Source organism: Oreochromis niloticus, linkage group LG3 (genome assembly GCF_001858045.2).
Source record: "Oreochromis niloticus isolate F11D_XX linkage group LG3, O_niloticus_UMD_NMBU, whole genome shotgun sequence".
Classification (NCBI taxonomy): Eukaryota; Metazoa; Chordata; class Actinopteri; order Cichliformes; family Cichlidae; genus Oreochromis; species Oreochromis niloticus.
Window position 1 is genome coordinate 26,433,826 of NC_031967.2, and position 26,991 is coordinate 26,460,816.

At 37.7% G+C, this 26,991-nt stretch overlaps 2 protein-coding genes across 2 annotated transcripts in view; both read left to right on the forward strand.

The window, feature by feature from the left end:
- The window catches only part of LOC109198764 (Fc receptor-like protein 4), a 31,556-nt gene extending 12,519 nt beyond the window's left edge, over positions 1-19,037 (forward strand). The window contains exons 3-13 of the mRNA XM_019354122.2: positions 13,392-13,655; positions 13,778-14,056; positions 14,451-14,732; positions 16,195-16,302; positions 16,420-16,435; positions 16,525-16,610; positions 16,761-16,811; positions 18,200-18,259; positions 18,488-18,547; positions 18,701-18,766; positions 18,903-19,037. Coding sequence (XP_019209667.2) covers positions 13,392-13,655; positions 13,778-14,056; positions 14,451-14,732; positions 16,195-16,302; positions 16,420-16,435; positions 16,525-16,610; positions 16,761-16,811; positions 18,200-18,259; positions 18,488-18,547; positions 18,701-18,766; positions 18,903-18,907 — 1,277 coding nt within the window. The 3' untranslated portion in view covers positions 18,908-19,037. The remainder of the gene's footprint in view (positions 1-13,391; positions 13,656-13,777; positions 14,057-14,450; positions 14,733-16,194; positions 16,303-16,419; positions 16,436-16,524; positions 16,611-16,760; positions 16,812-18,199; positions 18,260-18,487; positions 18,548-18,700; positions 18,767-18,902) is intronic.
- LOC112846236 (low affinity immunoglobulin gamma Fc region receptor III-like) overlaps positions 1-26,991 on the forward strand; it is a 700,124-nt gene that overhangs the window by 520,960 nt on the left and 152,173 nt on the right. The window lies entirely within an intron of this gene.

The window sequence follows — 26,991 nt, forward strand, 5'->3', positions numbered from 1 at the left end:
GAAATTGTTGATAGACGAACTGATGGCCGGGAAGGGGGTGAACAGACTAAGTCGCGCACTCACTTGTGCACATGCGGGAGTAACACACACACACAGACTCTCTGAATCATAAATCAGTCGCTTTTTTCTTATATATTTTTCAAATGTTGAAATTGTCTATAAACAACTATTTTTATACACAAAATAATCTGCCAAAAGTACATTTTTACAGGTGATTTTTTTACTTTCATAGTAGTAAAACATAGTTGAGATGTTGCATGAATCATTGAAACACGAAATATTTACATCAAAGTCACTGATCTGCTAGAAAAACCTATTTACACAAAGCGCTTTTGATCCAGAAACAGGTGTTTTGTCATGAAAGTTTCTCTTTTCTACTGCAAATTTCTAAATAACAGAGGTAGAAACATTTTTTTTGCTGCTGAAAGAAGAGAGACTCATTTTTGTCATGGTGGTTTCAGAATTCACATAGTCATAGAACAAAATATTCTGTGAGCCTTCAAAATCAGTGAAAAAGCTAAATATCTCTGGCACTGAGGGGGTATGAAATCTGAGAGTGGCTGGCACTGAATGAGTTAAGGGACATTCCAACCCAAGTGAAGATATGTCTATTGCCATGTATAAGTGAGAAAAAAGCATTTCAGAATTACAATCCGAAGATGTTTATTGCCATTGCCATTGTCATTGAACATAATTTGCTGAACAGAAACCTGTTTCCGTGATAAGGTGCAACATAAACACACAGGATAAAAAATTTTGTAGCCAGCGCAGTCATTTTCCTGATCTGGCAGCAGCTTTAGCAGAGCATAAACAATGGAAGTGAATGGCAGGTACTAGCATTTTGTGTGCAAAAGTGATTAAAATCACTCAATAATGATACCAAGTATTCCTGGGGAGCTCAACAATCATGCTGACTGCAAATGAAAAGTATGACTTGACATGAAGGATTTTCAGGAGCCGATTTAGACTTGGGACTACATTACGACAAAGCACTGCTGTAAGCCTCCACATGGTTATAACACAGCAGTTGAAGCCACTGCCGACCAGTGTCTATAAACCAACATGCTATTTGTGCAATATTTCTTCAACAAATCAAAGACCCATCCATTGTTACTGCAGCTTACTATGCTTGTATAGTAGTGGCTGTGTTTGTTTATGGAAGCTGGAGGCTTTTTCAACTGTTGTGTTATATCCATGCACCATGCAGTGGATGTTTACAGCGGTGTTTGTCGTAACTGCAATGTAGTCTCAAGTCTAAATCAGCTTCTGCAAATCTTCCATGTTACTTTTGCACTTTTCATTTGCCGTGAACATGATTACTGAGCTCCCAAGAAATATTTGTTTTCATTACTGAGTCATTTTAATCACTTTTGCACACAACATGCTAGCACCTGCTATTCACTTCCATTGTTTATGCTATGCTAAAGCAAATGGATTGCTTCCGGATCAGGAGAATTAGTGTACTGTTTACAAAAGGCTTGTTTCTCACTTTCTAACTGTGGCAATATGGCAATAGATAAAATTTCACTTAGAAGTGGAATAACCCTTAAAAATGATTTATTAGATTTTCTTTTCAAAGTGGAAAAACAAAACTGTGAAAAACAAGACATTTTTTATTTTAAACGTTGGATTATGGTTTAATTTAGCTTTTAAAAATTACAGAATGACAAAGTAAAATCACTAAAAAACACAAAAGACAACCTGTTTTAGCTTATTTTCCTACCTGTAGTAGTTCATTCCCTTATGCACGTCATCCTGAAGTGCTTGAGCTATGTATTTTATACATCCTAACATTTAATTTCTCCTACAAGGATGAGGAGGAGCTCAACGCAGACCTTGCAATGCAAATCATGAAGATTGCTATCATTGGTGATGGGCCTGCAACCATCATCGTTGAGGGATCCAAGATCCTGGAGAGGATTGATGTTGCCAGATCCTGTGCTTTGATGATGGGAGTAATCTACGCTCTGAACCTTACCTATCCCAAGCAGCTGAAATTTACCTTTGAGGTATTTCAAAAGCTATGCCTTGAGCTTGATGGACAAAAAGCCAGCCCTAAAGTAATGAATCTTAAGTTTGGTATTTTCTAGAGCAGACTTGATAGACCATTCGTGAGTGAGTTTCACAAAAACCTTATTCCTGCATTTCTGGCACTACTTCATTGTGTTTTACTAAATTTTAAAGCGCTGTTCTTAAGTCTTCTGAGTTAATGTTTTGCCGTGTCTTAAATGCTGTTATTTGCACATTTTTAAGGAATGCGTTTAATTTCTCCCATGACCTGTGTTCTGAGGGTACTGGTGTGTTTTAAAGTTTGTGTAATGCCCTCTTTAGCTGGCCTTAATCTTGAGGGTGAAAAGTCAAATATAGAAGAGAATCAAGAATACTTTGTAAGAGTGCTGACAAAGTTGAATGAAAGAAGCTTTGCTCATTTTATGTTTAAATTAGTGCATTTAATGTATAGCAGCCTGTCATCTTTTGTTTTGATTCACTGTCACATGTTAAAGTAAAAAAAAGAGGATTCAAGTAGTAGGTTGTATTACAATTTTAATACACAGTTCCTTAAGTTTCAGCGGGCAATTTGTGTTCTAGGAAACTGAAGCCCACAAATCTTGCACTTCGCACGCACGTTAAAGAATTGTGATGTTTGTTATTGTAATTAAATGGGTCTAACTCATTTGAATACATCTGTCTGAATTTCTATTCTTTCTGAGCACCAGGTACGAGTCCCTTAGCTGATGTCCAGGTATTTGGCATCACATCTGCCGCATTCAAACAAATACACACAACATCCATTTCTTTTTCTGAAGGTCATGACACAAGAGCACACACAGTGCATGTTAAGGCTGACCTTCGTTTGGGGAAAAAAGTGATCGACAAGTTTATAAGGTCTTAGAACCTTGACTTCTTTGTGGGCAGGCACCACCATGCATGAGCCTGCCCACGCGGTAGTCATGGTTATAAGACACAGCCAAATGATCAAGGTTGTATTTTGGAGCGACTTAGCCTGCTGGGAAACAGGTAAATGCCCTTATAGAATCTCCTGTAGGACCAAAAAATTACTACACTGTAACCAAAATATCATATTTGACCAACATAAATACTATTTATGCTGACAGTTAAGTTCATTTTAATTATAAATGTGTTTTATTTTGATCAAAAAGTTACTTCACCATACATAAATATAATCTTGGATCAACTTAAATTCCTGTGTATTTGTTGACAATTATCAAGTTCATGTTACTCAGAATGTGTTTTTTTTTGTGGCCAAAAAGTAACTTCACTATACATAAAATTCACGTTGGATCAACTTAAATTTTTGTGTTCTAGTCGAAAATTATTAAGTTAATTTTACTTAGGAATGTGTTTAATTGTGGCCAAAAAGTAACTTCACTATACATAAAATTCACGTTGGATCAACTTAAATTTTTGTGTTCTAGTCGAAAATTATTAAGTTAATTTTACTTAAGAATGTGTTTAATTGTGGCCAAAAAAGCTACTTCACCATACTCAAAAATATTGCTTTGAATTAATGTTATTCTGCCAGAAGTTGGCTTAACTCAAAAATTCTAGTGGAAAACGTTAACATGTTTTTTTTATTTGAACCAATGTTTTATTTATTAGAGTGCAGCTCGATAGCGAGCCGGGAGCTCGAGGGTCACTGAAGCCGCTGAGAGCGGCACAACTCCCGGCACATCATTTTCAGATCACCGCGGACTTTCGCTACTCGGGTTAAACGTAGTATATAAGTACCTGAGACAACCTAAAAATGTTATTGTTTGGCTTTTTCAGTGTTTTGTTTGTTCGTGAGTAAATCGGTTTGGCTGAGATTAAAGTTATTAGATTAGATAAAATAAAACTTTATTAATCCCCCGAGTGGGTTCCTCCTTGGTTTTTATACAGCTGACTAAACGTCAAACAGAAAACTGATTAAACAGAAGTGTGAAACGGTCGAGAATTTTCGCCAGTGTCCTGTTATATTTTACATAGCAAGGAGCAGACGGCTGAGTTTATTAAACTCCACCGAGACAGCGGTGACGTTAATCAGAAGGCTAGACCGTCCAATTTCACTGTCGTTTACTTCCGGCCTACCCGACCGTCTGAGGACCCGGCCCACGTAGACCGTGAAGGCCGGGTCCTCAGGAGGATGCAGCCCATGAATTTGGACACGACCGTTGACTGCTCTTTCTCATAACCACGTTCGGCAGAACAACTTCCGGTTCAAAAGGCTACCGGATCCATCATCCAATCAGTGATGCCTGTTGTTGCAGCATTGGTACCTACCTCTTCCGGTTTGGTTTTTGTTTTTGCACTTTTCAATTTGTTTTTGCGCTTTTCAATTTGTTGTGCGTTTTGTGATTTGTTTTTGTGGTTTGCACTTCAGGGCCACCGTACAAAGGGGTACACTGTATTTATACGGCTGCACCAAAGAAGAAGAAGAAGAATGAGGAGGGGCTCTAACTGATAATGAATATAACTACAGGCTTGAAGGTCCTAACAGTCAGGTATAAAGAACACATTTTGTGTGATTATAACAACATGTAATCTATGACTGTGTTACACTGAGTGCTGAGGGTTTTTGCGGCAGCTCTACGTGTACTAGATGCGCCTCCTCCTTGTCATTTCTATCTCTACAACTTTATGTACGTCCTCTACAAGAGTTTTTGTTGCTTTATTTTCAAATGTTCAATAAAAACATGTATCACTTATTCATAATGAAGAAAGCTTTGTAACTATCCCCACTAGTGAAGACTGTGTCATTTCCACAACACTGCTTTCCCCGTGAGGTCCGCAGCACTGTTGGAAAGGCTCTGGAGGTCTCTGTATAAGCACGTAAACCTGTAACAAAAAAAATTACCGAACTTGGACACGCACAGACTCTTTTGCTTTGTGGTGATGAAGGAAAACACTGGGCTTGCATGTAAAAGGGCATTTATTCTTCCAGGACCCGAAGCTCAGTAAAGCACCGCTCCAACAGCCAAACCTATCTGTTCTCTGATTGGATTGTTAAATTTGTGATTGACATGGCATTGACCAATCATCTGAAAGCTGTTGTGTTTGTTAGGGAGAAAACTTACAAACATACAGTACAGCACTTCAGAGTCACCCTGCTAGCAATCGAAGATTTATGTAAATTTGACAAGCTGAACGCATTTGGTAGATGAGGCATCCTAGAGATGGTGATTTGGTTGCATCAATCAACATTTTTAGTGACTGACTTTTGGTTTGTTTTGCCAACTGAGGTGAACTGTGTGAACATTTTTCTTCTTTCTTTTTTTGTCATGAAATTGATGCTTTCAAACACTTCATTTAAGAACTTTGTATGAGCAGTGGTAGATTAATTAATGCATTTTGTTGTATTACTGGAACAAACAGTGATGTGTGAGTTTTTGAATATTAGTATGTATGTGTTCAACAGGAGGTTTATAGATACAGAGAGATATGCTGATATGTTTCTTCTGATCATCTAGGAAGAAGCCTACTCCCTAATCAAAGCAAACTGTTTCCATGAGCAAATAATATAAACAAATGAAAATGCTTAACGAATGTCTGAAATTAAAAATGAATAAAGTTTTCCTATTTCAAATTATTTTGTGCAGCTACATGATCTGGGAATTATAAACTTCCATTGGTAAGACGTTCTGTGTCTTCTGTTGTGGTAATAAGAAGGAATCACACAAAATAAGCACAAATATTGTTTTATAAATCCAAATAAGAATCATAATGAAATTAAGAAAAAAAACCACTAAAAGAATAAAATGCATTATAGGCCTAAGAGTACTCATACCATTTAAATTTGGTCTTTGTCCTTCATTTGTATTGTTGGACACAGAAGAGTATGTATACAACAGACATACGCAGATGCACATTAGGGCAGTGTCATCCCAGCCTGTGTGTGTGTGTGTGTGTGTGTGTGTGTGTGTGTGGGGGGGGGGGGGGGGGGGGGGGGGGTATACACATTTACCCCCCCCCCAGGCTTTATTTTCTTTCTGTCTTTGATTCAACAGCAGATCAACCAAAGGCCCAAATAACATCTGATATGAGAGACATTCCAGTAGGGGGCAGTGTGACCCTGACCTGCTCTGTGATCCCATCATCAACATCTGCTCTAATCTCACAGGAAGGACTCTACAGGTGCAGAGGAGGAAGAGGAAACCCAGTTTACTACACAGAGGACAGCCAGTAGGTCAGAATTGATAACAGGGGTGAGTTTCTTTTTTCTTCAAGAAATACAAAAAGTGATAGATAAGATAATTATCTGATGTAAGATCTATGGAGAAGACACTGACTGCGAGTATGAATGGAAAACTACCAAACTTCAAAAAAAAAAAAAAAAAAAAAAAATCAGGTATTTAAACCTGCTTTTTAACTCCAGGGTGGAGTCTACAGGTGTAAAGACAAAGCAGTCAGAGACCAAGAGCCACTTTTTTTGTGTGTTACCACAAACAGCTACATCATACACATGGGCACACATGAACATCACCCATCCCTTCCTCCCTCTCTCTCTCACACACACGCAGACACACACGCAGAAAAAACACCACACACACCTCTGATCAGCCAGATTTATTTTAAATGTCACATTATCATTACTTAAAAAAAAGAGGACAATGCTGACACAATACCCAAGTATTATTTCAAACAAAAGCTTAACATTTCTATAAGGAGTAAATTACACAGGAGAGATTGTGTGGGCTGCACCTGGCAGACATTGGTGTATTATCTGTTTCTCTGATGTTATTATAATAACTTATTTTTTTTAAATATGTTTCTCAACTACAGCAGATGTCCCCACTGCTGAAATCTCTTTGTTTTCTGTTCTGATGATCGTTGGACTAATTTCTGGAATTACGTTGATTTTCCTCCTGCTCTTCTTGTATTGCTGCAAAAAGTTCAAAGGTGAGACTTTCATTTTTTTCTTCTTCTGATATTAGATATTTTATTTTTTGAAATAACTAAATAAACAGATGCACATAGGGTCATAAAGTGTGAACTGTTCACAAGAATGTATAATCCACAACAACATAAAACAAACATATAGTTTATAATTTGTAATAAAGGTGCTGCTAACGACCAGACGCTCAATCAGGATGAAGATCAGCAGCAAGTGTACTCCTCTCTTCTTCATGGTTAGTTTTTCATGTAGTTTCAAATATTCTGATGCTATTTGCTATTTACAAGACTGTACTTATTACATCTGCTGCAGCTTTTAATAAAAATGTTATTTGCAAGAATATGTGTGTTTAGATTAGTATCACAGACATGAGGTGACTGATTTTCTCTGACCTGCAGGTGATCGTTGTGTCTATGAGACAGTCAGAAGATGTGAAAACACTGAAAATGGTAAAGTTTACACTTTCATTAATATAGAGCTTGTAGAAGCTGGATGATTATACAATAACTGTGTTCGGTGCTAGGACCAATTCTATTTACATTATACATGCTTCCCTTAGGCAGCATCATTAGAAGACATAGCATAAATTTTCACTGCTATGCAGATGACACGCGGCTCTATCTATCCATGAAGCCAGGTAACACACACCAATTAGTTAAACTGCAGGAATGTCTTAAAGACATAAAGACCTGGATGGCCGCTAACTTTCTGCTTCTTAATTCAGATAAAACTGAGGTTATTGTACTCGGCCCTGAAAATCTTAGAAATATGGTATCTAAGCAGATTCTTACTCTGGATGGCATTACCTTGGCCTCCAGTAACACTGTGAGAAACCTTGGAGTCATTTTTGATCAGGACATGTCCTTCAACGCACATATTAAACAAATATGTAAGACTGCTTTCTTCCATTTGCGCAACATCTCTAAAATTAGAAATATCCTGTCTCAGAGTGATGCTGAAAAACTAGTTCATGCATTTATTACTTCCAGGCTGGACTACTGTAATTCTTTATTATCAGGATGTCCTAAAAACTCACTGAAAAGCCTTCAGCTAATCCAAAATGCTGCAGCAAGAGTCCTGACAGGGACTAGAAAGAGAGAGCATATTTCTCCTGTTTTGGCTTCCCTTCATTGGCTTCCTGTTAAATCCAGAATTGAATTCAAAATCCTGCTCCTCACATACAAGGTCTTAAATAATCAGGCCCCATCTTATCTTAATGACCTTGTAGTACCATATCACCCTATTAGAGCACTTTGCTCTCGCACTGCAGGCCTACTTGTTGTTCCTAGAGTATTTAAAAGTAGAATGGGAGGCAGAGCCTTCAGTTTTCAGGCCCCTCTTCTGTGGAACCAGCTTCCAGTTTGGATTCGGGAGACAGACACTATCTCTACTTTCAAGATTAGGCTTAAAACTTTCCTTTTTGCTAAAGCATATAGTTAGGGCTGGACCAGGTGACCCTGAATCCTCCCTTAGTTATGCTGCAATAGACGTAGGCTGCTGGGGATTCCCATGATGCATTGAGTTTTTCCCTTCCAGTCACCTTTCTCACTCACTATGTGTTAATAGACCTCTCTGCATCGAATCATATCTGTTATTAATCTCTGTCTCTCTTCCACAGCATGTCTTTCATCCTGTTTTCCTTCTCTCACCCCAACCGGTCGCAGCAGATGGCCCCGCCCCTCCCTGAGCCTGGTTCTGCCGGAGGTTTCTTCCTGTTAAAAGGGAGTTTTTCCTTCCCACTGTCGCCAAAGTGCTTGCTCATAGGGGGTCATATGATTGTTGGGTTTTTCTCTGTATTTATTATTGTGCAATCTACTGTACAATATAAAGCGCCTTGAGGCGACTTTTGTTGTGATTTGGCGCTATATAAATAAAATTGAATTGAATTGAATTGAATTTAACATGAAAGTCAGTCAGATTATTATTTCAGGTCCAGCAGAAGGTGATTACACCAATGTCACATCTGTGATTCAGCTCAGAGTCATTAACAAGACAAGTGAGTGCACAAAATGTGAGATTTGAAATGCAAAATATACATTGGTAATTATTCTCACTGATAATAAATGCATTTGTGCTCAAAACAGAGTGTGTTTGTTTTGAAATGCTTTCATTTGATCGCCTCAACAGGGCAACGTGGTGACCCAGAGGAGAGCTCTGACTACAGTGATGTCAATCCAAATTCAGCCACAGCTCTAAAATCTTAACAGCAGCTCTTTAGCTGTTTTTTCTCTTTTTCTCTTTAAAGTCTTTTAAAATCTTGAAGCCGCTTTTAGTGAAAAGGAGATTTTGAATTCAAAGCAATCATCCTGATTGCCTGAGTTTATATTTCTTTCAAATATATACCAGTTTTTTGTAGCTGTTACGTGCTGAATAAACCTGTCAGACTTGTGAAACAGAGGTGATGTCATGGTCCTGGTCCACGTTGGCCCAGTATTCTTAGTTTTTGTGTGTTTTGTATTTTGCTCTTTATTTATGCATTGGTTCCTAGGTCGTTCAGTTAAGATGTTCCTTATTTGGTTACCCTCTGTGTGCCCCTCTGTATCTGTGAACCCTCGTCTCCCCTCCTTGTGTTTTATTCCATGTTTCCCCAGTCCGCTATGCCTGTGCTCTCCCCGTGCTCTCCTGTCTCTCTCTCCTCCTGTCTGCACCTCTGTACTTCCTGTGTGATACTTATACCTCTAGTTAATAGACACATTCAAGTCTATAAACAGTTGCTGTGTTTGCAGCTGTGCTCTGCAATCCAAAAATGTAGCTGCGTAACTGAGTTTCATCATCTGAATTTACTTCAGCTGATCTCACTGAAAACCGTTTATACAAGAGTGAAATGTTTGTAAATGTCTTTAATCAGATTTTTGTCGTTGAGTTTCATTGTGTTTTTTAACTAAATGGTTATTTCCTGAATTTTTAAAAGACTGTCATTATAAAGTTAGACAATCTGAGCAACATTACTGAGTTACTGAATACTGAAAAACAATTTCAATATTTATTAATACAGTAGTTACGAATACTTGTAAGAAAACAGAAAGGAGCTGAGAGAGGGGGCAGGACTTCATCTCGTCTCACAGTCACTTCTGGTTAAGGACACCATTTCCTTTTTAACCCGAGCGGTCTTACTTCCTGTGAGTGAACTTATGACCAAACTAAAATTTCACCATAAGGGAAAGATATGTTAAAGGAGTCTGCATTAGTTTAATGAGATACTTTGAATTAATGACACTTTGTTTTGTTTATTACAATGTAAAAGTATTTTTAGTTAATTATTTCACTGCTGTGAAAGTACATGGATTACCAGCACCTGCTGTGAACATTTACATGAACAGCAGTAAGTATGAAATTTGTGTTCATCAGCTGATACGGGGCTTCATACCAAATGTATTTAATGTATATTTGAAGCAGTGTATAGATTTTGTGCATCAGTCTTTAGTGTATCAGTAGCTCGTTGCAAAGGAGCAGCAGCAAACTCAATGACTACATCGGTGACAGGAAGGAAACAGTAACAGTTTATTCTCTTGCTAGTGTTTGATCAGTGGTCTTCATTTATGCAACTACTGCAGTTTAAATCCATTTGAATGCTGTATGCATGTAGTGTTTACTGGTAATAAAGCTCCTATCAACCAAATCAAGCATACGAGCACCAGACAAAGGGACCACAATGCCCGGCCCTGTTGTTGTCAGACCTCAGTCAAATTTTAATGCATTGATTTAAGGTCTTCTAATGTAGTTATTACAGAATTTATAAAAAGTCTATAGAGGGCCCTCTAAGCAACCATGAAAGATTTATTACTAAAATGAAAATGTATTATGTAATGTTATATAGATATTTGTTAGCAATCTGAAGACTAATAAGTAAATAGTAGAGTAAAAACAAACTTACCTCTTGCCCCAGAGTGTTCAAATAAATTCCCAGGGACATAAACAGCTTTTACTGGTTCCAGAAGTTTAACAGCATGCAGTCAGAGGGTAGTTTGGTTTTAATATTTAGATGTATTTATTGATCTTTTTTCTGTCTCCTTTGGAGTTTGTAAAAATTCATTTAGGATACTGATAGTTGTGAGAAATTGATTCATGTATATATTTTAACTGAATATATGAGAAAACAAATTGTTAGAGTCCCTGGGTCGTCGACCCAGTGTTTTGTGTTTTTGGTTCTTTTATTTTGTTATTTCATTATATTCTAGCTTTGCTTTATGGGTTTTAGGATTATTCTTAGTTTAGGTTCTCTGGGTGGGGTTTTGTTAGAGCTTTAGTGTTCTGTTTTTTTCTGTCTGTGATCCATAGTTGCTTTCTCCCCTGTCTGCTGTATCCCCACGTCCAGTCAGTGTCTGTGCCTTCCCTGGTCCTACGTCTCTGTTCCCTTTGTTATAGTGCCTGCCTGTGAGTCTGTGTTATGTTTCCTGTTTTACTTTGAAAGTTAATGTCTGATGTTAAAGTATCTGGTTTTGCTTCCCCTTGTCTCGTTAGGCCTGATTTTGTTGCCCCAGCTGTGTATTTAAGCCCTGTGTTTCTCTGTGTCCGTGTCGTGATCTACCGTTTACTATGCTGTGTGTTTTCTGTCTGCGTGCCTGAGTTTATTTTTGCACTTTGGAAGTTTGTTACTTTGAGTTCAGCATTAAAGCTGTTTTTTGAGTTCATGACTGTCTCCGGCGTCTGCACTTTGGGTCCTTTCCTTGCCTGCACACAGCCGTCCCATAACACAAATGTTTAACATGTCCATTTACTGTGTAATTGGTGTGTGTATGGTATACAAAGGTAAATACAGAGTTTTGCTCCTGTTGTTTTCCTCTTGTTCTTGTAAAATAAAAGAAACTTGTCTTGGACGTGTGTCTAATTATTTTTTCTCTTTGGGCACTCAGTGAAGCTCACATCTGTGTAATAGAACTTTGTAACTGTCTATTATTGTTTAGTCTCAATATATTTGTTTTATAGTCCTTTTGATTAAAAACAATCTGCCTGATATGTGTCTGCAGCAGAGTATAAATACATCATGCTGTAGTTAGATATTGTTACATTTTTATTTCTGTGTAAAAGAAAGAAGAAGTATTAAAAACTCTTTGTTTCCTTCACAGCTCTTTGGTATCTGCTGTGCTGCTGCTTCACTCTCTCTCTTTACAGAAAGTTGTAGAAGTTTTCAGACGTGTCACTGCTGGATGTGAGGATGGGAGCCACTTTGCTCTGTGAGCTGGGCCTATTCTGTGAGTACATCACTGACTTCTATTGTTTGATTCATACTGATCCATAAACATGTTTTAGTAAGAAGAACAGAGCATCAGTCATTTGTACCATTTCAGGTCATGTGATCAGAGGACTCTCATGTTTGCTACCAACATGGTTGTTTGTAGACTGGATTAGATTTTAGTGCACTGACTCAGATCAGAGTGGAGCTGGTTTAGTTTATCTAAGAAAGGTTTGTTTCTCCATCAGTGATAATTTGATGCACACAAATCATAGCAGCCACTGGTACAACCACAAGTGTTTGATTTATTTTATTTTTGAGTGTCTTTAGTTTGATCATGTCTGAAGTTTCTGTCTTTATTATAGTGCTCTGTACGCTCCTCTGCACTGGACACGCTCAAGGTGACTGAAACGTTTTCCCTTAAATTTCTTTTATTCAGTAAAGATTATTCTCAGCGTAGTTCATCACTGTTCAGCATATCCCATTTCTACTTCCATTTATTTATTTAACAATATATTTTCATTTTATGAACAGATTTTGCTTTGAGTATATTAAAGTGTTTCAGATTGCTAATGGTCTGATTGTGTTGGATTCTAGATGCTGTGCTAACTATTGAACCCAACTGGTCAAATTTTTTCATTGGAGAGTTTGTTACCTTCAAATGTGACATGAATGGAGGAGAAGACACTGACTGGGAATACCAATTTAACAAGGATGGTCGAGAATTTATCCGCTACAGCGATTACAACGATTATACATTTCAAATTTCATCTACAGGTTACAGTGGTAAATATCAGTGCACTGGCAGCTGGAAGTGGTCCTCTTATACAAAGAGGAGTAATACTGCCTCTATAACTGTATTCAGTAAGTCCTCAGTGACGAATAATGTGATGATTCTCGAAATGCTCATCTGAATTATATAAAAAAGATTGTGATTAATTAATGTTTCATTGAAGCTTTTTTATTTGTGATGCACTTAAACTTTAACCAAGACCATTGGATTTTACCTTACCTTGTTTACAGTACACACTACAACCAAAATAGTGACAGAATCTGTTTATTGTCATTACAGCACATGGATGCTTTAATGTGTAACATGAATAATTGTGAAATAAAATTTAAATGATGAAAAGAGGAAGGATCAAAAGCTTCATAGAATTATGTTATCTGAACCTAAAACTAAGCAGATTCTTAGTTGTTTCAAATTATCTTAAACTTTAAATGGGAAAAGTACATTAATTTAAGCAGGGATTTGAATCAAATTAAAACATATTTTAAAATATATGTTCAACATGTGTTTTTTTTTTTTTTTTTCCATAACAGCAGATAAACCCAGGGCCACACTGACAGCAGGAACAACAATCATACCAGTAGGGGGCAGTGTGACACTGACCTGCTCTGTGCAGAGCTCTGATGGATGGAAATATGAGTGGTTCAGACGAACCCAAACAACCTCTGAAGGTCCAATCAGAGATCAACAAAACAGAGATATCAGAGTATCTCAAGGAGGAATCTACAGCTGCAGAGGAACAAGAGGAAACCCAGTTTACTACACTGATATGAGTGATGATGTCACCATTGAGATAACCTGTGAGTTCAGTAATTTAGTTTGAAATATACATTCACTCATGATTATCAAACATACAATGTTAAGTTTTCTGTGTTGATTTCATGTTTCTATTTGTATCTCAACTGTTAATATGTGTAAACAGTTTCCAATAAAGTTGTTGTAAAACAACAACCCAACTGGCCTCAGATATTCAGAGGTGAGACGATCACTCTGACATGTGAGGTGCAGGAAGGAGGTGAAACCACTGAGTGGGAGTATGAATGGAGAGGACCCAGCACACCCACACAGTGGACACACAATAATGATGTGACATTCAGAGTTTCTGAGTCCAGCAGTGGAGACTACATGTGTAAGAGTCGACGCAGAGATGACTCATATTCTTCAACAGAGTGGAGTGAAGCCTTCACATTGTCAGGATCAAGTAAGTCATGTTTGTTGTGTGATCTCCATTTGACAAATGTCATAATGGTCAGCACAGGATGAATTCAATGGTCTACAAAGCATGTTCCATTGTTAGTCAGACAAAGAGCTGCAGCTGATAGTAGCCTCATTGTAGACAGTTTGTCACCACTTTGTCTCCTGAACTTAACTAATTAAGTTCGTGACACACCTCTTTTATCATGGTGAGTAAAAAAAAATAAAAATAATTGCACTTACACCATTTCAATTTGGCCTCATTCCTTCCTATGTGTTGTTGGAAATTTAAGAGGTGGTATACAAGAAGTAAAATGAGGCATACAACAGGGCAGTGTGATCTTGACTTCTGTGTTGGGTTTAATGTATATTTTCTTTGTGTCTTTGTCTAAACTGAACAGCAGATAAACCAAAGGCCAAACTGAGAGCTGATAACACAGCTGTTCCAGTAGGGGGCAGTGTGACCCTGACCTGCTCTGTGAACCCATCATCATCATCTGGATGGAAATACTACTGGTACAGAGATGAGAAATCCTCTGAAGCCCTGACCACACAAGATGCAGTTTTCCACTCAAATGGACAAATCAGTGTCTCACAGGAAGGACTCTACAGGTGCAGAGGAGGAAGAGGAAACCCAGTTTACTACACAGAGGACAGCCAGTCAGTCAGGATTGGGAAAACTGGTGAGTTTTTTCTCAACATGAATAAACAAACATGACTATTATGAATCTACAACATCTCTGGCTTCAGATATACAGAGCAGAGGAGATAATTATTAGATGTGAAATACATGAAAAAGACACACAGTATAAATAAAAATCTACAAAACATTCAAAGAAAAGTGTATTTACACCTGAGACTACAGGTATAAAGAAAGACAAAAAAGTGAAAAGCAGTTTTCAGCAGACTGGAGTGAGTACTTCATTTTGTTCTCTAGACAATATTTAGATGACGATATGATTCTACATATAGTCTGGCTCCATATCTACTGTATAGTCATTATTGGTAAAAATTCACACTGGCTGCAGACAAATGCAAATGCTCTTCTGAATATAAACATTTTCAAAGTTTTTCACCAGCACAGTGCCATCTTTACTGTGTAAATGCAAGATGATAAAGTAGCAGTATAGTCTTTTTTTCTCTGCAAAACTGACATCAACTGTATTTGAATTATCAAGAGTGAATCAAAATATTTTGTCTGTTTAAAGAAAATCTTTGCTCTAGTTACTATAGCAACAGGAAACACTATAAATTACATGGACAAAAAGGTACGTTTTACTAGTCTTAGACTTCATGGCTCAGTTGCCATGCAGTATAAGTAATTGTATATTGCACTGCATCAGCTGGAACCTATCCTGGTCCTTTCTGTCACTGAAGGAGATCCTGTTACTCTGGGCTCCAGGCAGGGCTGGACTGGGACAAAAAAATCAACCTTGGCATTTTTGGTCCATTGAGTCTACCATGATTGCTAACTAAACGTACACTTTAGCTATCAGCAGTGACTCGTGGTCAAAGTAGCCGTTCATTTTTACCTGAATCTTTGAGTCTCTCCCTTCCTAAATATGTCCCTCAAGTCCTGGAGCCAGCAACATCCAGTAACCAGGTTTCATAGGCTCAGGAAGCTGTTCTTGCTAGCACCAGCCATAAAAAAGTAGATGAGGGATATAATTAGGAAGCGAGATTCAAGGATTCCAGTAAAATGAATGCCTACTTTGACCATCAGCCACTGCTAATAGTGAACTATCACATGTCTAAGTATGTATGATGCGTATATCACGCTGGGCCACCTGGGCCAAAAATGCCACGGCCAATTTCTTGTCCAGTCCAGCCCTACTACAGGCTGAGAAGATACATTTTTCTTTCTCATGTGATTTTCCATAGAAATGACAAACTAATCAAAATGATATGAGATAGGAGCGATGAACAGGTGATGGGACATTCAGATCAAAGTTTCGTTTGTATCACTATTAACATAAATAATCACCAGCGAGCAGGATGGTGTAAAACAAGTGCAATCTTTTCACTTTTTATTAGGAATAGTGATATTGTAAATAGTACTATATTTTAGGTTTTACAATGTTCCCAAGAAAATTATGTGGATAAATCTGCATAAATACATCTAATTAAAACCTTTTATTATTACAGCAGCACCTGAGCCTGAAAGCGCTTCATTTCTCACTCCTTTGATTGTTGGACTTGTTTGTGGAATTTTACTGATTCTTCTTCTGCTGCTGTTGTGTCGCTTCAAACAGGGTGAGACCATTATCTGAACTGAATATGATGTAAATAATAAAATTCACAGATGTATCTTCAAAGCTCCATGTACCAGAACAATTTATTATATAACACTGCAATTTTCTTTTCTTCCAGATTCATTCTTTACCAGGTTGGTTAAAATCTCCCCTCTCCTGTACTAGAACTACATCCTGTGTTTCTTATTAAATCTACAGTTTTACTACTGTTTTTTTCTAAAAGGACTCGGAGCACAAATCAGAGCTCTGCTATGAACCACATGATCAAGGATGAAGCTCAACACAGTCAACATGCTTCTACTCTTCAAGGTCAGCCTGATCCATGACAAGTTTTATTGTTGTTGCTTTATTTATTTAAACTCAAAGTCCAATTTATCTGTTTCTAGTTTGATTTAAAATATAATCAAATCCATTCAAAAGAATTTCAATTACTAATCTAACATTGGCTTGTTTTTGTAGGTGATGCTTGTGTTTATGAATCAATCAAAGACCACGATGACACACAAAATGGTAAAGTAGATACAGTAGCACAGAAGTATGTAGACTGTGATTATTTATGTTTAAACATGGAGGTTTAGGAAATAAGTTGCACAGCACACAGATAAGAAGAAAAAGAAGTTGGACACTTGGTCCTTCTGGCGTAACACAGGGTCAGTTCAACTTTAAGACCAGTCTGTCCTACAGAGCGTAAACCACTGTGAATCTGTTTTATGAATCTGTCTCATTTCTCCTGACTGATTGTTCTCTAGTTTTGTTTTTTGCTGGTGTTCCTGTTACTACTGGTAGTATGAGATGGTACAGTACCTCCAGTCCAGGTAGACCAGCTCGTTCAGGACGACACATTTAGTGCCCTCTCAGAAAAGTGCTGTGACATACTAGGAGATGATCTGTAACAGAAGCAGAGCTGAGCATCTGGGCCATAAGGGCTTTAATCAAGCAGCATGTGCATGTGTCTGGTCAAACTGTAAGAAACAGACTCTCTATTTATAACCTGAGGGCCTAACATCCTTAACTAATACCACAGCCCAGCAACGTGCCACTCAGGTGGACAGTAGCACAAAGGAAAACTAGAGAAAAATCAGTCAGGAGGGATCAGGAGAGAGCGATGACCTGTGGCCACCACCTGTACAAACACTTATTTTTTGGCAGTTGCCTTGTTGTTGCCTCTCCAGTGCACCTCTTGTCACTTTGATTTACACCAAAGCAGTTAAAACGGATTCAGACGGATTTATGTTTCCTAATCAGACAAACTGATATCCTTGATGTTTATCTCACTCTGTGTTATGTCGGTTTGAGCTGTTTTTTTTTCTCTTAATAATAATAAATGTTGCCTTTTCTTTTTTATATGTTGGTATAGTTCAATAAAATTACTTTGTTCTTCCCTCTGTACTATGTAGCATGTAGGTATGTAGACATGTAATAAACATGATTATATTATTGTAATTGTAATATTTTAACCTACAAGCCTTGCAGGTAATTGATTTCAATCCTGTTACAGAAATAGGAGAATAGAAAAACATGTGAGGAGTCTGTTGATTAGACCAGATTATTGTTTTCAAAGGACATCAATGGTATGAGCTACATTCCCTCACTGGAATGTAGATTCTGACAGAGATGGAGGAAAAGTGAAGAGTGATCCTTAAGGTTTGGATTTGAGCTCAGTGGAAGGGTCATGCTGAGCAGGGATGAAGGAGGGTTGAGCTGATGTGACACTGAGTTGAAGGCTAACAGGTTTTAATAGCAAAGGTTTTTAAACATGAAAGAAACATCTCATCTTTAATAGACCTTCAATAGGTTTATGTGATCAGTGTGGTGTCGACTGACAGAGATATAAATGTAATGAAAAATTAACACACTTAACCTTGTTTTATCCTGATCATCTGTCCGTCCTCTTTCAGATGACAGTGTGTTGTATGCACAGGTCTCCCATGATAGAGCTAAAACCAAGAAAGACAACGGTGAGTAAAGTAATAAGATATGTAATTTTTTTCTTGTTTTTTATGCATCAAGCAATCCTCATTGACTACAGCATTACTTCATCATTTTAAGAGGGTAGTGATGATATCAGTTACATAAATACATAAATATCCCTCACTGGATTGTAGAGTCACTGACTTTAATGACCAGGGATGGAGGAGGGTTGAACTGAGGCTTTTTATCCTGATCATCTCTCCATCTTCTTTTAGATGACAGCCTGTTGTACGCACAGGTCTATTACAATAAAGTGAAACCCAAGAGACACAAAGGTAAGTAAAGTAATTAAATAAGTACCTAATTTCATGCTTGCTCCGAGTTTTAATTATTTTTACACAAGAAGGAAAAGTTGTAAAAATAAATCAAGTTGTCACTTTGAACAAGGAGGCAGTAACAATGACATTTGACAAATCATTTCTTTGCAGGGAAACCAGCTCCTGCAGCAGCTGATGAAACAGTTTATTCTGAAGTTAAATCACAAACAGCTCTGGGTAACTGTGCAGAAATAAAATAGATTACATGTTGTGATTTGTTGCTGTAACGATGAACTCAAATAAGTTTTATAGGAAGAAAATTTAGCTCTAAATCACCTTTAATGACTGAATTATGCTGCATCATTTCTTTCTGATTAATAACAAGATCTGCAAAACCAACTGGATCAGTGACAAAACTGAGTTTCATTTGAATTTAAGAGATCATTGGAGAAATTGAGATTATGCACTGTTTTATAAAATAAAGTAAAATAAAAATTTTTTTCATCATAATAGCCTGTCAATAGAAAATTGTACTTAGTAGTCAGTATAAGCTTTTAATAATATAAGTTTGCATATGATAGAATACTGCATGATGACCTCTTTATAACTCAGACTGTTTTTGATTCACTGTGACCCGTTATCATGCAGGGAAGGAGCAGTACCTGCTAGATAAGAGCTTAATAAGCAGTTTCACTTTGTACCAGGTAGAGGAGCCTCTCCTGGCACACACACACACACACACACACACACACACACACACACATATCCGCACATGCTCACGCATCAACATTCCATTGAACAAACGTATTACTCTTCTTGTGTATAAATAAAGACCAGGGCAGTGGCAGAGCGCGTGTCTCGGAGCCCTCACTCCAAGTGTGAGTGCTCTGTGGCTGCCCTTGCATGCAAGTAAAACTTTGTGTTTGTCCTCTCTGATTCTCAGCTGAAGAAGTGTCTTAGAGTACATCTCTTGACATAGCCCAAGTGATGATCTGGCTTTGAGACCAGGATGCTTTGCACACATGAACATTCACTGAACTGCAAGTGTTGTTACATGTTCACTGCTAAATAAATAAATAAATAAAAAATACAAATAAACAGCATCTTGAAATCAAAATAATCAATCAATCATCAATGTGAAAATAAAAGATGCAGAAATTTCATTGCACCAACTCAAAATGATACTCAGTAGTCCTGACAATGTTGGAGCATACTCCACAAGAGATGATAGTGTCCTGGGGATCTCCTCCCAGATCTGAACCAGGGCATCACTGAGCTCCTGGACAGTCTGAGCTGCATCCTGGCAGCTTCAGATGGAGAGGAGTATAATGTCCCAGTTGGATTTTGGTCAGGCAAGTGTGGGGGCCAGTCAGTGGTATCAATTCCTTAATCCTCCAATAACTGCCTGCATACTCTTGCCACATGAGCCTGGGCATCGTCATATCAGGAGGAACCCAGGACCCACAGGCACCAGCGTAGGATCTCACAGTGGGTGACAAACTCTTGAGACTGTGTTAGCAAACCTGGCAATTGCACACATGGAATTGCCGTCCTAGAGGAGCTAGACTGTCTGTACAACCTCTGTAGCATCCAGGAATTGTCTCATCTCATCCTACCAGTAACGATGATCACTCTAGCCAAAAGGAAAGAAGAAAAAATGTCAGTTGTAAAATGCTTCCTGATTTGGGATGCACCTTTTGTGACCTGCATGTTTTGCTACTTCACAGAGCAGAGATGTTTAAGTGCCGTGATTCTTTACTCGAATTAAAAGCAATTTCTTTAATTTTTTTGAGCAGTGCATATTTACAGATGTTTTCTGTGTCTTTCCCAAAAGCATTTGATGTGTATGATAAGCATACATGTTTTTTTTTCTCCTGGATGAATTAAGCATCACTTGACATATTTCTATAAAACTGTTTTACTTCTTTTAACAGTTTTAGGAAAAGATCAACTTTTTGTTCTTTTATTTTTTAGTGAGCTGACTGCAGAGCGGCAATTGTGTTACATAGATATGTTTCCTGTAAGAAAAATGATCAGTTTGTATGAACTTCATATATTGTTACATCTACAGTCTCGTTTGTTGTGTTTGTTGAAAAACATGTTGAAGTTGTTTGCACACTTGTTCTTGTTTCTGTGCTTCGTTGCTCCAGATAGATCAAATTCACACATGACTGTTACCATGCACAGGTTTTATTTTCTGTCAGTGTCAGACTTAGTTCTTCCTCTCAGCTGTTACCAGGTGCTTGTTGTTTATTGCAAGGTGTTTAACTTACAAAATAACGCATAAATGGAAAAAGGAAGAACCTGGATATATATCCAGGTTCTTCCTTTTTGCTGCCATCCTCCTCTCCTCCTTGCAGGTCCTCACAGCGCAGGCTTGCTGCTGCTAAAACTAAACAGAGCTCCCTGAAAGGCACAGCCAATCACATTGGCAATATTTGTCACATGAGGTAGGACTCCAGTAGAGAACGTAATTTAACTCTTTCTGCACCGCTGGGTGAATGAGACGTTGACAGATCGTTTTTTTCTTTCTATCGGGTTTGTTTTTCTTTACTCGAAGAGATCAAATTATTGGTGGGGACATGTCCCTTCCATCCATGCCAAATCTACGCCCTTGCTTTAAATGACACTTAATGCACTATAAAGACAGCATTTTATCATTCATTCTGATGACTGATAAACAGAAACATAGTTCAAACTGTGAAAAGGATTACTGTAGTAGCTTCTGTTGTTCTAAGCTGCACCATTGCATTATGAGATGAATGTGGTCTCATTTAAAGTTGAGAAAAATAAGCCATCTACCTTTTTGTCTGTTTTACAACACAGCCTGACAACACATATTTAAAGTCACATTGGCCTAAAAAGCTTCCTAATGTCATGTAATGCTGTGCAGCAGGCAGGTTTTGGACCCAAATGCAGGATGTTGAGAATAAGATTTAAACTCAAAAGCGGCTTTATTACTGGAACATAATAAAATTTCTTTCTGTTTGTCTGTTTTACAACACAGCCTGACAACACATATTTAAAGTCACATTGGCCTAAAAAAAATCAGGGAAAGCAGAAATGAGGAACTTAGAAACTAGGAAACTACTAGAGAAAACACATAGGACTCAGCTTGAGGGACAAAATGAGTATTAGGAGAAGTAGCAACTCAAACAATAGATACACACAAGCTAACAAAGCGAGAGAAACAGGTGGGAAACACAACAGGTGCAAATCAGGAATAATTAGGCACAACAGACAAGACCATAGCAAAATAAAACAGGAACCAACACTGATCCAATCATCAAAAAATGATACAGAAGAAATTAATACATATTTAAGCAAGATGACTGAAAATGAGTAACAGAATATAACAAAGTATAACCAGGAAGAGAACCCAGATAACTCAAACTAGGAAGTGTTGAGAATATAAATTCAATTCAACTAACCAGTAATAAAAGCTACAAGTGAGCAAATACAAAGCTCAAAATACAACAACATAGGAATACAATATATAAAATTCAGGCCACAAAGCCTGGAGTTCTACCTCAGTGTGTAGTAATTTGTTTGTGATGACGACTCTCATCAACATTAATTTCTTCAATTTCATTACGTATATGTTTCCAATACATATGTATTTTAAAATGCTGTTATATTTGAAGCTGAAAGTTATTAACAATTATTTGTTGGTCACCAATGACAATTCACTCACAACTATGCAGTGTGATGATAGCACTTTACTCAGGTCGCAAGATCTGTTAATCTCTGACAGTGTTTTTATTTGTTTGGGTTTTTTTTACCTCGAAAAGGGAAAAGCAGAATGATAAACCCACTCACAGAGCACTGGGAAATATGTAACAGATTTATTTACAGCTAAGTCAATAAAACACAGCCAAAGCAGCTGGTGAATGCATTAAAGATTTGGGAGAGGCGGTTAAAGTGTTTCCAAGGGTAAACACACACTGTTGTTTTAATCTCACAGGGCTCGATTTGCACAGACAGACTGATTATTCCAACGTAAAGAGAAACAGACAATCATACAAGACAGAGGTCGACCACATACCTCACTGACACAATAATATGGCAACAACTGAGTGTCTGTCAGTCTGAAATAGTCGGCTTGATGAGCACTGAGCTGTATGTGAGTATGATCAGCTGATCCTCTACAGGTTAGCAGCCAGTGAGGAGGCAGAGACATTGAGCGGAGCTTCCTCTGTACAAAGGTAACACCTCCACGAACACACACAGACAAGCACCAACAGGAGAGAGAGAGAAAGAGGCAAAAGGCCATCGTGAGAGAAACTCAGGGACCATGACAGGCAGACTGTTTGGTTTCTGGCAGAACCATGTTACCATGGACCTACACAGAAGACAAGGTCTTCATGTCAGAGAACAACAGCAAGAGGTGTCTCCTTCTTTCTCTGTTGTCCCTGTGATAGACTGGTGACCAGATCAGGGTACACCATGCCTTGAACTTATGGCATATGGAAGAGGTTCTAGTCCCTCTGTGACCCAAGAACTGGGAAATTTTGACCCACAGAAAATGAATGAATGAGTAGAAGACTCACACTGAGCATTTTGTGTTTGCACAAACAGAACAGGATTTCACAGAGAAGCCAAATAAGAAGTGATAAAATAGTCAAAGGTCTTTTACATGAAATTTATTGAAAACAGAAGTCACGCCTCTACTTCAGTTAGAGGTGTGACTAACTTATTGGGTGTTTACTTGTAAGCTGAGAAGACAGTCAAAACTTCATTTATTATTATGATTTTAAATTGATGTACTGCAATTATTAGTCTTTTTATCTTTGACCTTTGACAGGGGATTTCTTTAAATCACCCTGCCGCTCTTTCTTTAGCCAAGACTCCTGAGTTTAGAAAACACAAACACTGCAGTTCTTTCACTCGCGAGGGCAGTCATGAACACAGGATCTGCGCCCATTGACTGTCCGCGTCCTTTATTTATACTTTTCTGTGTGAGTGTGTGTGTGTGTGTATGTGTGTGTGTGTACAAAGGCAACAACGTCATTTAGAGCAGCGGGTTTTTCCCCTTCTCTTCATTTGCATGTTCTCGTAAAAGAGCTGAGCTTGGTCTTCTCTACATCTAAATGTTCAGAACAACAGGATGCGGTTAGTATCTGCATAAGTTCAGCACACAAGTTACTAGGCAAAAGGTTATTTAAACATGTGCTTAATCACAAATAATGAAAGGATACATTTCATGTAGCTGATCACATATATACAATTTTCTCTTGACAACCTTTGATTCATCATATCTGCTGTCTAAACACTTTCACAATCCTTCTCGTTTTAAATCCAAGAATGAGACAATCTTTGTATATTTACAGGAAAATACCAAATGATGTATTTTTGTCTGAAACTGAACAAATAATAAATAAATAAATAAATAATGTATCACTGAGTGTGTCTAAAGAACAAGTACCTTGATCAACATTAAGGTATCAATAGTTGCAAGACTGTAAAGTTATTGTTTTTAAATGATGTGAAATCTGTTATATTAGATGATATGGACTGGTTAGTAACTGGACTGATTCTTATATATCACTTTTTACTCTCCTGGAGCAATCAAAGCACTTTATATAGCATGCCTCATTTACGCATTCACACCAATTCCCACAAGCACTTTCTTCTACGCTTTAAGTGCTTTCTAGCTAACTTTCACACACATTGCAATTTGGGGTTAGTATCTTACCCTCAGATATTTAGCATGCAGATTGGGGGAGGCAGATATCAAACCACGAACCTTCCGATCAGAAATACAATTATTTGTTGGTTACCTCTGAATATCGATATCAGAGGTATATAGGCTCCTATTTTTAACAGAGTAAATCCTGTAGTCAGACTGTACATAAAGTTATCATTTCTGTCCTTCTCTTTCCATGTACAGCTGTGGGGTTTATGAATATTTCCCACCCTAAGCTATGTATGATCTGATATCACTTTACTTCCTTTGCTGGTTTAGATCACAAGCACTTGAGTCAATTTAAATCAGTTTTGTTTATTTAACAACAATTCACAATAACAGTCACCTTAATATGCGTTATTTTGTAAGTTAAACACCCTGCAATAAACAACAAGCACCTGGTAACAGCTGAGAGGAAGAACTAAGTCTGACACTGACAGAAAATAAAACCTGTGCATGGTAACAGTCATGTGTGAATTTGATCTATCTGGAGCAATGAAGCACAGAAACAAGAACAAGTGTGCAAACAACTTCAACATGTTTTTCAACCAACACAACAAACGAGACTGTAGATGTAACAATATATGAAGTTCATACAAACTGATCATTTTTCTTACAGGAAACATATCTATGTAACACAATTGCCGCTCTGCAGCAGCTTACTTAAAATAAAAAGAACAAAAAGTTGATCTTTTCCTAAAACTGTTAAAAGAAGTAAAACAGTTTTATAGAAATATGTCAAGTGATGCTTAATTCATCCAGGAGAAAAAAAACATGTATGCTTATCATACACATCAAATGCTTTTAGAAAAGACACAGAAAACATCTGTAAATATGCACTGCTCAAAAAAATGAAAGAAATTGCTTTTAATTAGAGTAAAGCATCACGCCACTTAAACATCTCTGCTCTGTGAAGTAGCAAAACATGCAGTTAACAAAAGGTGCATCCCAAATCAGGAATCATTTTACAACTAGAGGTCACTGACATTTTTTCCTACCTCATCTTTTCTATCTGTCTTTTTCACTAGTTTTACATTTGGCTAGAGTGATCATCGTTACTGGTAGGATGAGATGAGACAATCCCTGGATGCTACAGAGGTTGTACAGACAGTCTAGCTCCTCTAGGACGGCAATTCCATGTGTGCAATTTCCAGGTTTGCTAACACAGTCTCAAGAGTTTGTCACCCACTGTGAGATCCTACGCTGGTGCCTGTGGGTCCTGGGTTCCTCCTGATATGACGATGCCCAGGCTCATGTGGCAAGAGTATGCAGGCAGTTATTGGAGGATTAAGGAATGGATACCACTGATTGGCCCCCACACTTGCCTGACCAAAATCCAACTGGGACATTATACTCCTCTCCATCTGAAGCTGCCAGGATGCAGCTCAGACTGTCCAGGAGCTCAGATGCCCTGGTTCAGATCTGGGAGGAGATCCCCAGGACACTATCATCTCTTGTGGAGTATGCTCCAAAATTGTCAGGACTACTGAGTATCATTTTGAGTTGGTGCAATGAAATTTCTGCATCTTTTTTTTTTTCACTTTGATGATTGATTGATTATTTTGATTTCAAGATGTTGTTTATTTGTATTTTTTATTTATTTATTTATTTAGCAGTGAACATGTAACAACACTTGCAGTTCAGTGAATGTTCATGTGTGCAAAGCATCCTGGTCTCAAAGCCAGATCATCACTTGGGCTATTATGATGAAAGAATTTTTTTATTTTACTTTATTTTATAAAACAGTGCATAATCTCAATTTCTCCAATGATCTCTTAAATTCAAATGAAACACAGTTTTGTCACTGATCCAGTTGGTTTTGCAGATCTTGGTATTAATCTGAAAGAAACGGTGCAGCATAATTCAGTCATTAAAGGTGATTTAGAGCTAAATTTTCTTCCTATAAAACTTATTTGAGTTCATCATTACAGCAACAAATCACAACATGTAATCTATTTTATTTCTGCAGGAGCTGGTTTCCCTGCAAAGAAATGATTTGTCAAATGTCATTGTTACTGCCTCCTTGTTCAAAGTGACAACTTGATTTATTTTTACAACTTTTCCTTCTTGTGTAAAAATAATTAAAACTCGGAGCAAGCATGAAATTAGGTACTTATTTAATTACTTTACTTACCTTTGTGTCTCTTGGGTTTCACTTTATTGTAATAGACCTGTGCGTACAACAGGCTGTCATCTAAAAGAAGATGGAGAGATGATCAGGATAAAAAGCCTCAGTTCAACCCTCCTCCACCCCTGGTCATTAAAGTCAGTGACTCTACAATCCAGTGAGGGATATTTATGTATTTATGTAACTGATATCATCACTACCCTCTTAAAATGATGAAGTAATGGTGTAGTCAATGAGGATTGCTTGATGCATAAAAAACAAGAAAAAAATTACATATCTTATTACTTTACTCACCGTTGTCTTTCTTGGTTTTAGCTCTATCGTGGGAGACCTGTGCATACAACACACTGTCATCTGAAAGAGGATGGACAGATGATCAGGATAAAACAAGGTTAAGTGTGTTAATTTTTCATTACATTTATATCTCTGTCAGTCAACACCACACTGATCACATAAACCTATTGAAGGTCTATTAAAGATGAGATGTTTCTGTCATGTTTAAAAACCTTTGCTATTAAAACCTGTTAGCCTTCAACTCAGTGTCACATCAGCTCAACCCTCCTTCATCCCTGCTCAGCATGACCCTTCCACTGAGCTCAAATCCAAACCTTAAGGATCACTCTTCACTTTTCCTCCATCTCTGTCAGA